Source organism: Electrona antarctica, assembly GCF_951216825.1.
Source record: "Electrona antarctica genome assembly, chromosome: 15".
Taxonomy (NCBI): Eukaryota; Metazoa; Chordata; class Actinopteri; order Myctophiformes; family Myctophidae; genus Electrona; species Electrona antarctica.
The window spans coordinates 23,901,252-23,915,438 of NC_136796.1; the positions used below are offsets into that span (position 1 = coordinate 23,901,252).

General features: G+C 40.3%; 2 protein-coding genes across 3 annotated transcripts; one reads left to right on the forward strand and one right to left on the reverse strand.

The window, feature by feature from the left end:
- Positions 1-699: 699 nt before the first annotated feature.
- Positions 700-9,035, reverse strand: LOC306938583 (deoxyribonuclease TATDN1-like). Of its 2 annotated transcripts, XR_013791754.1 has the most exons (13): positions 8,895-9,035; positions 8,182-8,259; positions 6,427-6,476; positions 6,215-6,278; positions 5,811-5,942; positions 5,619-5,661; positions 5,406-5,491; positions 5,044-5,084; positions 4,434-4,510; positions 3,776-3,846; positions 3,474-3,600; positions 1,455-1,871; positions 700-1,421 (listed from the first exon to the last, which is right to left on the reverse strand). XR_013791754.1 is itself a non-coding variant. In XM_079522822.1 (12 exons), the coding sequence occupies exons 1-12, from the start codon at positions 8,986-8,988 to the stop codon at positions 1,769-1,771; spliced, it is 966 nt and encodes a 321-aa protein (XP_079378948.1). In that variant the 5' UTR covers positions 8,989-9,035; the 3' UTR covers positions 700-1,768. The 2 variants fall into 2 exon arrangements, 1 of the variants encoding a protein (XP_079378948.1); XM_079522822.1 differs by having other exon boundaries at positions 700-1,871.
- Positions 9,036-9,205: 170 nt separating this feature from the next.
- LOC306938584 (NADH dehydrogenase [ubiquinone] 1 beta subcomplex subunit 9-like) lies at positions 9,206-13,443 on the forward strand. The gene is made up of 4 exons (XM_079522823.1): positions 9,206-9,353; positions 10,945-11,137; positions 11,631-11,744; positions 12,936-13,443. The coding sequence occupies exons 1-4, from the start codon at positions 9,265-9,267 to the stop codon at positions 13,065-13,067; spliced, it is 528 nt and encodes a 175-aa protein (XP_079378949.1). The 5' UTR covers positions 9,206-9,264; the 3' UTR covers positions 13,068-13,443.
- Positions 13,444-14,187: the final 744 nt, after the last annotated feature.

Here is a 14,187-nt window from a genome sequence, read left to right on the forward strand (position 1 = left end):
ATCATCAAACCCGGAAGTTATGCAGGAATGCCTACTGAGTGGCAAAACACTACTTTCTGGCCTTGACAGCCCATACATCCAAACAGAAAAGTCCTATCTGATTGCATTAAACAACGTTAAACTCAATTTGCCACTCGATTTGCCATTCACTTTATGCATGTGCATACCCTCTATAGACAGCTATGTGACTGTGTCCCATAATTGAACATGGTGGACCCTCTTGTAAACAAGTGTAATGCTTAATTGGGTCGTCCACTCACAGTCTTTGTATTGAGTTTGTGCTTGAAATGTACTGTAATTCTGCAAACTGTTAATAAATATTTCAATCAATCAATCAATCCCATAGTAATATATTAAGAGAGTGGCGACACTAGCGTTGACTCCCATTGTAACAATGGAATGCGGAAGTGCTCATTGGTGAGAGTGAAACTGGGTTGCTTGGTGAGTGTGGATGGTTCCAAATCCACACTCACCAAGCAACCCAGTTTCACTCTCACCATTGACAACTCCTCAGTTTCCCCCTCCCCTCAGGTTAAGAGTCTGGGTGTCGTCCTCGACAGTACCCTATCATTCCACACCCACATCAACACCACCATCCGGTCCGCCTACTTCTGTGGCCATACCGACAGGATGAATATTCCTTTTGGAATATTAAGTACATCTAATCTAACTGTATATTGTTTACAATAAACTACAGAAAGCAAAATCAAGCATAGATATCAAAAATAGGGGGTAAAAACCTTGCACACTGCATTCAGTAGACTAGAGCACGTATCCTCCATCAATGTCATTTTGACTGTTGCAACCCAAGTTAATTTCTTCATGCTAGACCACTGCTTTTTCCCATGTTTCATGAAAATCTACCCATCATTCTATTCTGACCTTTGACCCAAAAGTAAATCTTGATCTTTTGCAGGCTGATGATTCCAAATCCAACCATCCAAGTTACTTATAGCCAACAGACAGATGTTCACCTTCAATGATTGCCTCGAATGTGAGTTCAACCTTTTCAACCCAAAAGTTAATCATCTCTTCAGAGCAGACCACTGATCATCCAAAACAGCCATCCCCTCTAGTTATTTTGGAAACAGATGGAATGGGGTGAAATCATAACCCCGACTAACTTTGTCGGCAGAGACATAAATGTTGAATTTCAGTTTTTTTCTTATAATTGATTCGTGCCATAAAGTATGAGCAAATGGATTGAACAATCTAGTTTCTTTTCTCTTTTTTTTGTCCAGCATTTTGACTGTGAGAGATTAACAGTGAAAACATGTCCAGCAGGTCTCCGCCCTGTTTGTACAACATATTTTATTAGGCATTTATTTATGTTCCTCTGTCTTTCAGTGAGATAGTTATATGATGTCCTTGAATTAAACATGACAACCTACCTACCTGCATAACTATACCTTCTATAGCCCCTACTCAACTTTCAAAGCTAGACTAGAAGGCACAAAATATTAATGCAGACAAAAGGCACCACAATCAAGTGTCTCCTCTCAAGTTCGATTCTTATTAGTAATAAAAACCAAGCAAGTTGGAATACAAAAATTAGCATTACTCCTCAAAACAAGGTTAGAAGTGAGAAACCAATAATGCATATATTGTTAAACTTTGAGAGCTGGTACAATTAATATGGCACAAACTTTACCCATCCTTTTTATGCGCATTCTTCTTTTATTTTAGCAGTTCAAGTGGTACAGTATACTGAATCTGTGTATGATAGACTCCATGGCAGCTGGTCTTAAGGAGTTCTCAATCAGTTCATTCAGTTTGAGCTAAAGAAGACTTTCATAGAGTTGTTGTAGAGTGCGCTGGCCAGCTCTGTCAGATCCTCATTCCTGGCTGCTGCCATCACCTCAAGAACTTGTCTGGAAGACAAGTAAAACATTATTATAAGTGGTTCTCTGAATGGCTGCTGCCTGATTAATTCACATGTTGAAACAACCAAAGTAACAAAGATATTCTGCAAATGTGGACTATCAGTCATAAATGTGGCCACTAACTCACTCATGGGAGGCTAGGGGCCCTATCTTCACCAGTGCCTTACCCATTATACCTAAACTTTTTTGCCTTTTTCTACTACGGTATTAAAATGTGTTAAAATACTTCAAATAGCCGATCTACATCAACACTTGTAGACAGCTTGTAGATTGGCTATTTTAACTATTTCAAAATAGTAAAAAAAAGGTAAAAAAAAATGTAAAAGGTAAAGAAGTTTAGGGATAAGGCACAGGCGAAAATAGGGCACCATCTGCTATATCTTGTGCAACCCCTTAACTCTATTTGCCATTTTTCACTATTTTAAAATTTAAAATAGTTCAAATAGCTGATCTACAAGCTCACAACGTGTCGATGTAGATTGTCTAGTTAAACTACTTTCTCGCTGACTGGACATCATACAGTATGAACAGGGTTGCGACCACACCCCGAAAAGATCTGTGTTATAATGGTAAATGGTGCATTTATTTAGCGCTTTTATCCAAAGCGCTTTACATACCGGTAGATTAATTGTGCATGTGTTACAGTCAATGAGAGCACAGGACAGCTGTGCTCACGTCTGTCTGTCTGTATCGATAGATGGATATCAATATAGGCTGTATAGATAGACCTTTATTCTGTGGTAAATTCACGTGTCATACATATTGGTAGCTATATTACAGCCGCTGTTAATTCAGAGCGACTTACAGTAAGCAAGAACATTAAGCAAGAACATCAAGGATCATAAGTAAGCTAAGAACTTAACAGCCGTCAAACAGTAGAATATCTGTAGGTCTACAATACATTTATATTTGTTAAATATAGTCCATAAAACCAACGCATCTCACTTGAATATGTTAAAAAAAACTGCATGGAATCAGTAGGCATGCCATAGCAGAACTGTTATTATGGAAACATTTGGACCACGTGCGGTCGTGCACGCCCTAACGATCTGATGACTCCCCGGTACTTGCATGTTTGAAATGTTCACTGGCAGAGGTTGGTAGCAACAAGTTACATTTAAGAAATTATACTTGTATGGATATTTTAATGCAACAAACGTAACTTTTACTCGAGTAGAAAATATGTTATTTCTACTTTTATCTGTTACATTTCGTTTGTTATTTGTATCCTTGCAGTTCCCAGTACCCCTGAGCCACTGCCACCCGGAATATGTAATTGTCGGCAAATCCCCATCTCAAAACACTATTTGAAAAGACAAGAATAATTGTGTATTTGACATTAAAATCATCAGCCCTCATTATAAAATAAAGTTTTAAGTATTGGAGTAGTCTTTTCACCTGATACTTTCTTAATTATTTGGATGACTACTTATTATTATCCTAAATTAACAATACTTTTACTTTAGTATGTTTTTTGGTACAGGGGTAACATTTTTTGTCTAATAATTAATTTAACTTGACACATTACATGAGCAGTAACATAGTAAAAAATTAAAATGTGGAGTTCCAAAAATTATAATTTGTACTTACATTATAAAACAAGGTTCATTCCTGTCTTTAATACAGTGCCCTGCCTCCCATCTCTTCTTGGAGGAAAATGTAGTTTTCACATGTTTAGAACCTGCATGAGTATTCTTCACACCACACCATGGAGCATCTAGAAAACAATGAAAAACTAAGATATTTACAATGAAAGTAAATGGGTTCTCCATATTAATTAACATTTGGACCTTCTCTGGAACTGGGTACAGTAACAGAAGGTACAGTAACAGAACTCCCGGCCTCTCATAAAATTCACAGCTGCTACATGACAGTTTGTTCGGCACACCCACCCGTTTCAATCATTAGTCTCTCGGTAGGGATGGTCTTCATAGCTTCAATGTTCGCCTCTGTTTTCAAGGAGCTGATACAAATAGAGAGAACAGGACATTAAATTGTATTTTTGGTAATAGTATTGTTTATTGTAGCATCAATATACTGGTATCGTTTTGTTTAATGTCATTTTCATAAATGAAGACTGGTCTGCTCCATATCCAATCAAGATATTATCAAGGCGAGCTAAGGAGGCACAGGAGATTTGGTCCTAAGCTACCATGGGTACATGTAACAGTGGCAGTGTTCTTACTAGATAAACCCAATAAAACGTTTGTAGATTTCCTGCCATCTAACAACGATCACTGTGAGCAAAACAGTAGCAGCTATTACAATTATTAATGGGTGTTTTAGGTGTGACAAAGTGATCATACTGAATGCCAGTTGAGGAACAGTCAATAGTATTACATTGTCAATACTTGAGTCAAGTGTTAAGTACTAACATCAGTGCCCAAAGCTGAACCTTCCCATTTAGATCATGTTTTACCTTTAGAGAAAAGTAGGTTCCCCTTTTAAACAGAAGCGCTACATCAATTCTGGCTGCACGTTAAATAGCCTTTAAAGTAAGTCTTAAGTATTTGTATATATTTGTATTATGACATCTCAATATCTTCTCACCATCCATTTATGCCAATATAGAGGTCCAGGTCTATGAGAGCAGCAGCATCCTCTGCACTCCCATCAAATGAGTGAACCTAAAGGTAGATTGAACATACTTATAGTTCTACTATTGGGCCACTTAACCATACGAACCCTAATGTCGATATTCTGGGAAATGTCATAATAGGCGGACGTTTCGTGAAAATAGCGAAACATATCAGAAGCTCACGTGTCACATTTGTGACATATGATCTTGTTGGTCTGCTATTTGACAAAGAGATTTGCTGTAGAGAAGAATGAAGAACTCAAGGACTCTGGTCAACATAGTACATACTAGGGTTTGTGAAAGTATGGACATACTACCAGTAAGACGCCTGAGGGCGAGGTCGCGTGAGATTAGATCTACATCTGATCTGACCAGATGTAGATCGTTGATGGCCAATTTTGATGACATCAGGGATCTCCATATATGGGCTTAATATTGATGACATCAGGGATGATGATGTCATGTGATGTCACAAGGCATGACCATATATGGTCGTGCCTGGGGGTGACCAACCAACCAACACACTGCCGGGAAATGCACGATTCCATAGTTAACTGCGACCTGCGGTCTAAATCTTCTTACCACTCCTCCAACACATTTGTGCCGGTTTCTCCTCATGATATCTGCCAAAGTAAAGAGACAATAAATTACTTTCAAATTCAATCAAAACACAGTTTCACTAATACCAATATAATTATAACCGATCTAACCGAAGTTGAGCTTGCATCTCTGCCATATTTTTTGATTACACATTGGCTGCATAACTGCTGATACATACTGTACGTCATCGAAAAAGTCAGATAAAGTATGATATACCAGCTAAGGTCAAGGACATAACTTAGTCCATCAGTCTATATTATAACACACACACACACACACACACACACACACACACTTTCTAATTCAATTCTCCATCACACATTAATGTGGTGCCCAACACATACCAATGAACTCCTGATGGGAGTTTCTGCAGTGAAGGAACATGGGTAATTTGGTCTGTTCAGCCAGATCAAACTGCTTCTCAAAGCACCTAAAGAGCCAAAGGCAATGACATCCATTCAATCCATGTATTTATTTATTCAGCTCTTCCTTTTATAGTTCAATATTTTGTTAATCTGCCAGTGTACTAAAACTGAAATAATGGATGATAAACTCACTTAAGTTGGGTTTCTTTTGCACAGAATTCCAACCTGTCAAAATCTGGAACAGTGAGAAGCAGAGGAAGGCAAGTGAAAGTGTTTTATGTTTTCAGCCAGCAGAGGGCGAACAGCCATGTGTATTGGTCAATGAACACCTTGATGTGGTGCATGCTTGAATGTGCTAGCTAGTGTGTAGTATACCCTACTAACCCAGTCCACATTCTCCTATGGCCACCACCTTTCCTTTGTGTGCTGTTGCCAGTTCTGTCAGTTCGGCCAAGGCCACTGGGCCCAACAAATTGCAGCGTGTAGGATGGCAACCCACTGTACTGTAAAACTCATCTGTCAGCAACGTTAGACAAAAGCACAACAAGCACGAGTTTATCATTTAAAACACAAGTAAGACTGTGAGGGACTGACACTGCTGTGGAGGATGTCTTTCACATTGTAGCTAGAAAGCAGATAGTGAAAGTGATTAAGTGTGTCTGTGCTTTACAAATATTGAACAAATTAACCGATCATTGGAGCACAGGTTATTTTCTCGACAATGTGAATATGTATATGTAGGTAGTAAGTACTGCATATGGTCGTACCAACCAGGTCATTGGTATTACCTCTGGTCTCTGCCAACTTCAGGGCCGCCTTGCTGTCCTCCGGGCTTCCTCCTGTGATGATAAACTGTATAGAGGACATTACAGTATGTACAGGGATGAGCCACCCTGGTAGTTTTGAATGCAAGTCCGGAAAGCCATTCACAGTTTTCGCACCTGTGATTCATTTTATGTTTATAGAATTAAATGGTACATGCACAAACTGCACATCTTACCCTTTGGACACCAACATTGATGGCCCTTTCGATGATTTGATCAAAATCATCTAGAGAAAAAAACACATCCGTTTCAATTTGTAGTTTACAGTTGAGGGCTTCAGGACCAGATGGTTGCAAGTTGCAACATCATACTAGTTCATTCAAAGCCATGGGAACACACTCGACCACAGTTTAGCATATTCAATTAAGCCTTGTCTGTGGACATTATGAGATAAACAGTGTTTTTGGACTAGAATCAACTTTACATCACACAATTACAGGTGTAAAAGACTGGGGTGAAATCGTTTTTTGTGCAATCTCACAAAATGGCACACTATGCAGTATGCACAGTTAGAGGAAGTGTTAGAAGTGAAGTGAGAAGGGAAGTGAGAATAGGAAAGGAACAGAACAACAAAAAACAGGAAGCCAGTCAAATAAAATATACAAGGTCCAATATACCCGTGCTGTACATAAGGTGTATGATAAACTAAAAAAAAAAAGTTCTCCTCTGAGCACAGGTCTCCACCAGGCCAGGTAGGTTATTGTGGGCCAGCAATGTACGGAATTCAGTCATTATAGAGTGGAGCGAGTGGAGTCGCTGCGTTCATGATTTGAGCCAACCACTCCTGCAAACTTTAGATTCCAATCTTAGCCAATCATTCAGGATGGAAAATGGAAAATCTGATTTGCGTAATATAAAAGTAATACTAAAAAAAAAGTGTAAAACAGGTGTAAAACATTATTCAGCATATTGTCACTGTGAGACTGCAGATGTGTTATTTTTAATTAAGTTTAGTTAAGTAGGGCATTCATTTAACAACATTAGCCTAAACATGTTCAAAGATAACTAAATGCATTATCCAGCCTAAATACAACCAAGTACAACATGGATGCAAATAGTTTGTAGATCATGCATCAACTCTACTCACAAAGACCACTAGCCCGTCTCCGGACCCCCCGGGTTGAGCTCCTTTGGACCCCTACCGCGTAGGGTCCGGTATCACCGGCTTCAAGCGACATGGGATGCAATCTGATTTACCCTGACTTACCCCTCTGCTGCGGTGTGGGTGTCACGCTGACATATTCAAAAAGAAGCATATGAACGCTATAGGAGACAACGAACCTTCTGACCCCCCCCCCGCGAACGGCTCAGAAGCCGTTAAGTATTTTTAATGTTTGTACGACCGTTTTGGCAGCTCTGAAATTCTCTCTTGTTGACATCCCATTGTACCGCCTCCAGCCTCTCGGTTGGCTAGCTGCGCCTCCCTACGCGCCTCGTAGGCGCAGCTAGCCAACCGAGATGTCAACAAGGAGGGACCGAAGAGAGAATTTCAGAGCTGCCAAAACGGTCGTACAAACATTAAAAATACTTAACGGCTTGTGAACCGTTCGCGGGGGGGGGTCAGAAGGTTCGTTGTCTCCTATAGCGTTCATATGCTTCTTTTTGAATATGTCAGCGTGACACCCACACCGCAGCAGAGGGGTAAGTCAGGGTAAATCAGATTGCATCCCATGTCGCTTGAAGCCGGTGATACCGGACCCTACGCGGTAGGGGTCCAAAGGAGCTCAACCCGGGGGGTCCGGAGACGGGCTAAAAGACCACTTATGGGTGGCTGCAATGTTCTGATTAATTGAATATGAAGGACCCCAATGGAAACAAGTCATTCTCTTAGCAGACCGTGTATTGAACTGTACTCCCCTGTGCTTTTTTCTTCAAACTGATAATAGAATATTCTATCAAAAAATGACAATATAAAGTTGAAATTAAAGTACTCTCGTGACTCTTCTTCGTTCCGCTCGTTCCTTCGTAATTCCCCCTGAACATAGGATCAGTTAGATTCACACCAATATCTGTGGAGGGAGAGAGATCACCATCATTAGCATTAATATACAGTAGCTCTGTACAGTAGTACTGTAGTAGTGTACAACACCATTACCACCAGCTCTGGTCCATAGCTCTGCTAACCACCAACTAGCTTTACTGTTGTACAGTTATTCATGTGTAAATGAGTCAATGACTGAGGCTGAGAATTTAATGGTATTTTGAGTAAGTAGACTGGGGTCTAGCCAGGTCTAGCTGCAATTTGCAACTCTAGATGATTTGTTTTATAATGGGGTGAATCTAGAGTTGCAATACCCTCCATTGAATCCCCAGGGTAATGCAACTCTAGATTCATCCCATTATAAAACAAATCTAGAGTTGCAAATTGCGGCTAGACTGGGGTCAGTGGGGTGAGCAGATACATCACTATAGAGGCATGTCATAAATTATTACTCCTTAACCGGCTACTGTACTGTAGTGTACTGTAACTTGTAACTTCAGTGCATTGAGCCTGTTAGCAAGCAAGCTAACTCACTAAGCAAGAGTAAAGCACATTGTACATGTTGCAGGATAGCCGATCTAGTAATCACTACCACAATCACTTTAAATTTGCTTGTTTGCTTTCATTTAGAACTCTTGCAATTGTATCGTTTAAGTTTCTTACCAATGAACTTGTGTTGAGCCATGGTGATGATGTTTGATTGAGCAAAGCTTCTAAAAAGAACCACAGCTGCAGCAGCTTTCAACACCAATCGCATATTGATGCAACACCGTATGTGTTGTAGTATACGCGCACTGCAGAAACTTCTTCCTCTTTCTAATCACCTGGCATGATTCGAAAATAACTGTCACGTACACAAAATACAAAATAATGTTCTTCTCGTGTAATGTGTTTAAAGGTATACTTGTCATTGTTGTGGTATTTGCATGTAATATATTTGCGCGTTTTGTAGGTGTAAATGGCAATTCCCAAACATTCACCAGCATTCCCAGAATGCACCTCGGCTCGGGGAAGGTGACAGGGGACAGTAAAAATGGCCTCTGCGTATCTTACCCACCAACAGAAAGTGTTGAGACTGTACAAGAAAACACTGCGACACCTCGAATCGTGGTGCATATTTAGGTAAGTACACTTCGGTGGGATTATGTTGGTGGTGGATGGTTGTGAATAGTTACACGAGCATGTTCTTGTAGCGGATCCTATGCTAACTTTAACCTCTCTAGCTATAACCGCTAGCTGGTGGCAGCAGGTCACTCATTCCTCTTAAATGAACTGTAAATCTCTCACTTTAACAATTTGTCCCAGAATTTCTAAAATTATTTCTAAATTATCATATTTTTTTCTTCTCATGTTCCTCCAAAATCTTTAAAAACTAGCAATAACTTCTTGTTGTTGTTGTTAAATTATATAATTAACTTGACTTGATCAACGACAGGCATATACTGTAGCAATGACACCTGTAGAAATTAATAGTACAACGAGTGTGTTAGTCTTGAATCACAAGTTAACTAACATTACACTATGGTTTTATTTTATATGAAAAAACAAGACTAATGGCACCTGCACTGTCTCAGATAGCCCTGGTCCGTCGCTGTAAGCACTAGACCAGGGATATGTCTCAGAGTACTCAGTCAGGCCACAGGCGTCAACACCACATTGGCACCTTTTTAGCAGATCACATCACACTACAGCAGGGGTCACCAACATGTCCGTAGTCCGTACACGGATTAATGTGTCCGCGGCAAGGGCACATTTTAGATTTTCTGTTTTACACACACACACACACACACACACACACACACACACACACAACCCACACACACACTGAGAGTGGGGTCCATTTGGTTCCATTTGAACACTCACAGTTACAGACCTAATGTGGTCATTCAGGGCTATCTATTTATGTGTTTCTGGTAATGTTATTGTCCATTCATTTTGTATGTCCGTGGCAAAAATGGAATGTTGACAAAAATGTCCACGACAAGCCAACATGGTGATGACCCCTGCACTACAGCGTAAAGTGGCAGAAGTCATCATTCAGGGATTGTTTTTATTTTTTGAGTGTTATGCTCCATTTTGAGTTCAGTCCAGGTGGGTTTACGCATAATACGCAACCTGTAGGCTGTAACACAAGGTGTGTCCATCAGATGATGAGATCCATTATCTGTCACACAAGGTTGTTTTCCAGAAACTCCAATCTTTACAGACAAACTGTGACACATGGAATCCACCTTCTATGAAACATAATCTCAATCCTCATGATTAACAAGAACAAATGGAGCCATTGCTGTTTTGCACACCTTGAGAGGTCCTTTCAAACGCTCTCCCCAAAACACACTCATGCCTGGTCAATTCCGGTGACTTCCGGTCCCCACCAGGTATTCCTAACTATGCCTAAACGTATTCTTAAACGTAACCTCTGTAAAACCTTGCCAAAGTGAACCTTATTCCTAAACTCAACCTCAGTAAAACTGCAGAACCCTAAAAGTATTCCTAACCTGATGATCCTGATGATCCTCCTAAAATTAATACAAGAAACGCTTGGGGGCAGAGTGTGTTTTGGCAGCGAGTATTCCGGTTACCATATTTTTGACCATGTTAAACGTGTATGCAAGTTAAGCACTTTGGATAACATGGAAAGAATTAGCTTGTAAAATACATAAAGATTTTGTATTTCAAATATATGAAGTACAGCCTCACATTGCTGTTCCAGGGACAAGTACCGCTTCTATGCCTGCACAATGCGTGCTCGCTTCGATGATAACAAGAATGAGAAGGACATGGTGAAAGCTACCATGATGCTGAAGGCCGGGGAGGAAGAGTGGTGGACCAACCAGCACCCCCAGCCTTACATCTTCCCTGATTCTCCTGGAGGGACCGCCTATGAGAGATACGAGTGCTACAAGGTAACAAACTGTGGACTTGAATAATCTTACATTTCTGGATATTCATCTAGAAAGGAAATTAAGGAATATTCATCTAGAAAGGGATTTTTAAAAGCTGGGGCATCAGGAATCCCTGAAATAGTATGATCATGCAATACATACAAGCCTTCCGGCTTAAGAGCCATGTGTCGAGGGATATTATTCAGCATTTGAAGGTCACATAGTTGGATATCATAAAATGCCCTTTCCTATGCTGAATGTCCCTTTGACCAGTGGTCCCCCCCCCTCACACCCCCAACAAGCACTTGGAATTGTACGAGTTGAGGCATTACGTTTAGTTTTAACTCGGTTCCACAAATAAATATTAAATAAATATAAATAGCAGATCTAAAATAACAAGCTTGTAGACCGGTTACACAATTCTTCTTTGACAATTTGACCCATGCTGTTATTGTCTGTATTGAGGTGTGACTTTTGATGTCCCTGCATTCCCCACCCTGCCTTCACCTTTTAGGTTCCAGACTGGACCCTGAACCACTGGCACCCCTCGGAGAAGGCCATGTACCCAGACTACTTTGCCAAGAGGGAGCAGTGGAAGAAACTGAGGGAGCAGAGCTGGGACAGAGAGGTGGGCTGGCAGGGCCACATTATTATTGGATTATTGTGATGATACAAACAGCATCTTGGAAAAGAAAGTCACACCGTCACACGACACTCTGTGACAAATGATTTAACAAAAGAGAAGGAAGCAAACCAAGCCAAGGAAACTCTCAAGTCCAAAAGAGCCCAATACTTAACAGGCTTTAGTATCCAACAATAGATATATACTACTGTGTATATACATGGAAATATAATTGGGGAAAAGGCCTTTTGTTTTTAGTTTTTTGTGGATTTTATGGCAATCAGATACACACACACACACACACACACACACACACACACACACTGATAGTAGCATCGGTCCCAGCCTTACTGATCTGCGAAGAGAAAAGCCTGGTCACAATATAAGGCAGAGACAGCATAGCCGGAAGTGTCGGTCCAGAACATCCGTCAGATGTATATCCCCCGGATACAATATTTTTTTGACCAATCACAACACTTCATTCACAGAGAATGTAAACTGATTTGAAAAGCGTCAACGTAATTTACCAGAGCGGTAGTTCCGCCAAAATCGCTCGTGTGTGTGTGTGTGTATGCGTGTGACTGCTGGCACATACGGAGTCACACGCATACACACACACACACACACACAAGAGCACACGTGGTCCAAATGTTTGCACTGCAGCGTAGATTCCGACGCGGTAAGTGATATGCATTGGCTTTATATGTATTTAACAGCAATATTAGGCTAATATACTGTAGCTACCAATATATATAGGACACCTGGATTTACCCAAGGAATAAAGGTTTTATATTATCATCTATCGATGCAGACAGACAGACTGACTTTCTGTCCATCTGTGCTCTCATTGGCTGTAATATGGACCTTCATGGGGTGCTATCGCAACCCTGTTCATACGGTTTGATGTCCAGTCGGCGAGAGAGTCAAATATCAAACCTGCTAGATATTCAGAAACGCTCGAAGGCATCAGGGAGTGCTTTTATCGCTGCTGGATCTTCTTGCAGAGCCTTTCACACACAGCGAGTAAACCTCAAAGCCCGATCTTGCATCAGATTTGGGGTTTTGTCAGTGAGCGCCAAAAAAGCCGTTTGTAGAGGCCATAATACACAGTGATACTAGTCTGTTTTAACGCAGCACAATATTATATGTAGGCATCTATTGATAAATGATGTTGCTTTTTTCCTCCACTGGTTACAGGTTGCCCAGCTCGAGGCCGAGACCCCAGCCAGTGGTCCCAGGACCGAGGCTCTCCCACCAGCCCGCAAGGACGGCGACCTCCCTCCTCTGTGGTGGCATCATGTCACCCGCGCCAGGGAGCGTCCCACATAAACCACTTCCGCCTCCCCTGATTTGTCGCCCCCCTAGCCATGTCCATTTGTGGTTAACTTTCTACATGTATGGCGACAATTCAATCAGGCAACGACATGGCATCAATCATCACTGCTACACGTGAACATGGCCAAACTATGTTTGGTTTGCAATCTTATCTTGAAAGGCTTTTAGTTTTGTTGTTGGAGTAGTTGATGGGAAGGTTCCTGTGTGCAGGTTGCAGGGATTTATTGTAAGACATTAATACATAACGAGACTTGCTTGAATTTACCGAGTTGTTGACCTTGAAACTGTACTGTGGATGTGTCCTTTCCCTGTATAAGATTGCCGGTTCCAATAAATTATAAACATATGATGAAAAAATCACTTTATTTTTTGTAGTGTTGTTAAAGTGTCATCTTTGGGATAACATAACTGACAACATAAGGCAAAAGAAGCAACGCACTTGGACACTTTAGTGATTTACAATAAACATCCCTAGTGTCTACCATTCACTATGTGGTAGGAATGCAACTTTTTACTATTTGCTGACTGTATACAGAGACAAACAATGACATCCTGTTGTCAAAGTTTAAAACATTTGGAAGAGGAACGTTAATTACATTACGATAATGATGGTCAAAGTTGATAAATGGGGGCCTACAAGCGATTGAGTTTTCCATGATTCTATATACCGGTAGTCAAAATGGGCAAAATTACAGCAATGTTTGATTTATTTATTTATATATATATATATATATATGCAGTTATGTACATTACATTAAAATGGAATTTATTGATATCATCTCACCATTAAACTTTCATGCATATTAGAGTAATTTGTAATATTTGACAGATTTCTGTACAATGACTGGATGAAAAGCTATTTAAGTGTTTTACGTAGTAGTAACGGCTGCATCATCTCATATGAGAACTTCTGTCTTAAATAATCTCGATGGCAGTCATGCAGTATTTAACTTACCACAAGATGGCGCCTCAGGACACTTTTAAATGAAGGGTTTGACGTTTGCATTATTTTCTCAAGTCAAAAGGGTGTACTTTTTTCTTACATCCTTTTGTAAGGCAAAGTAAAATGAAAAAAATAATTTAATCTCCTGCATAGTCTACACATTTTAATAAG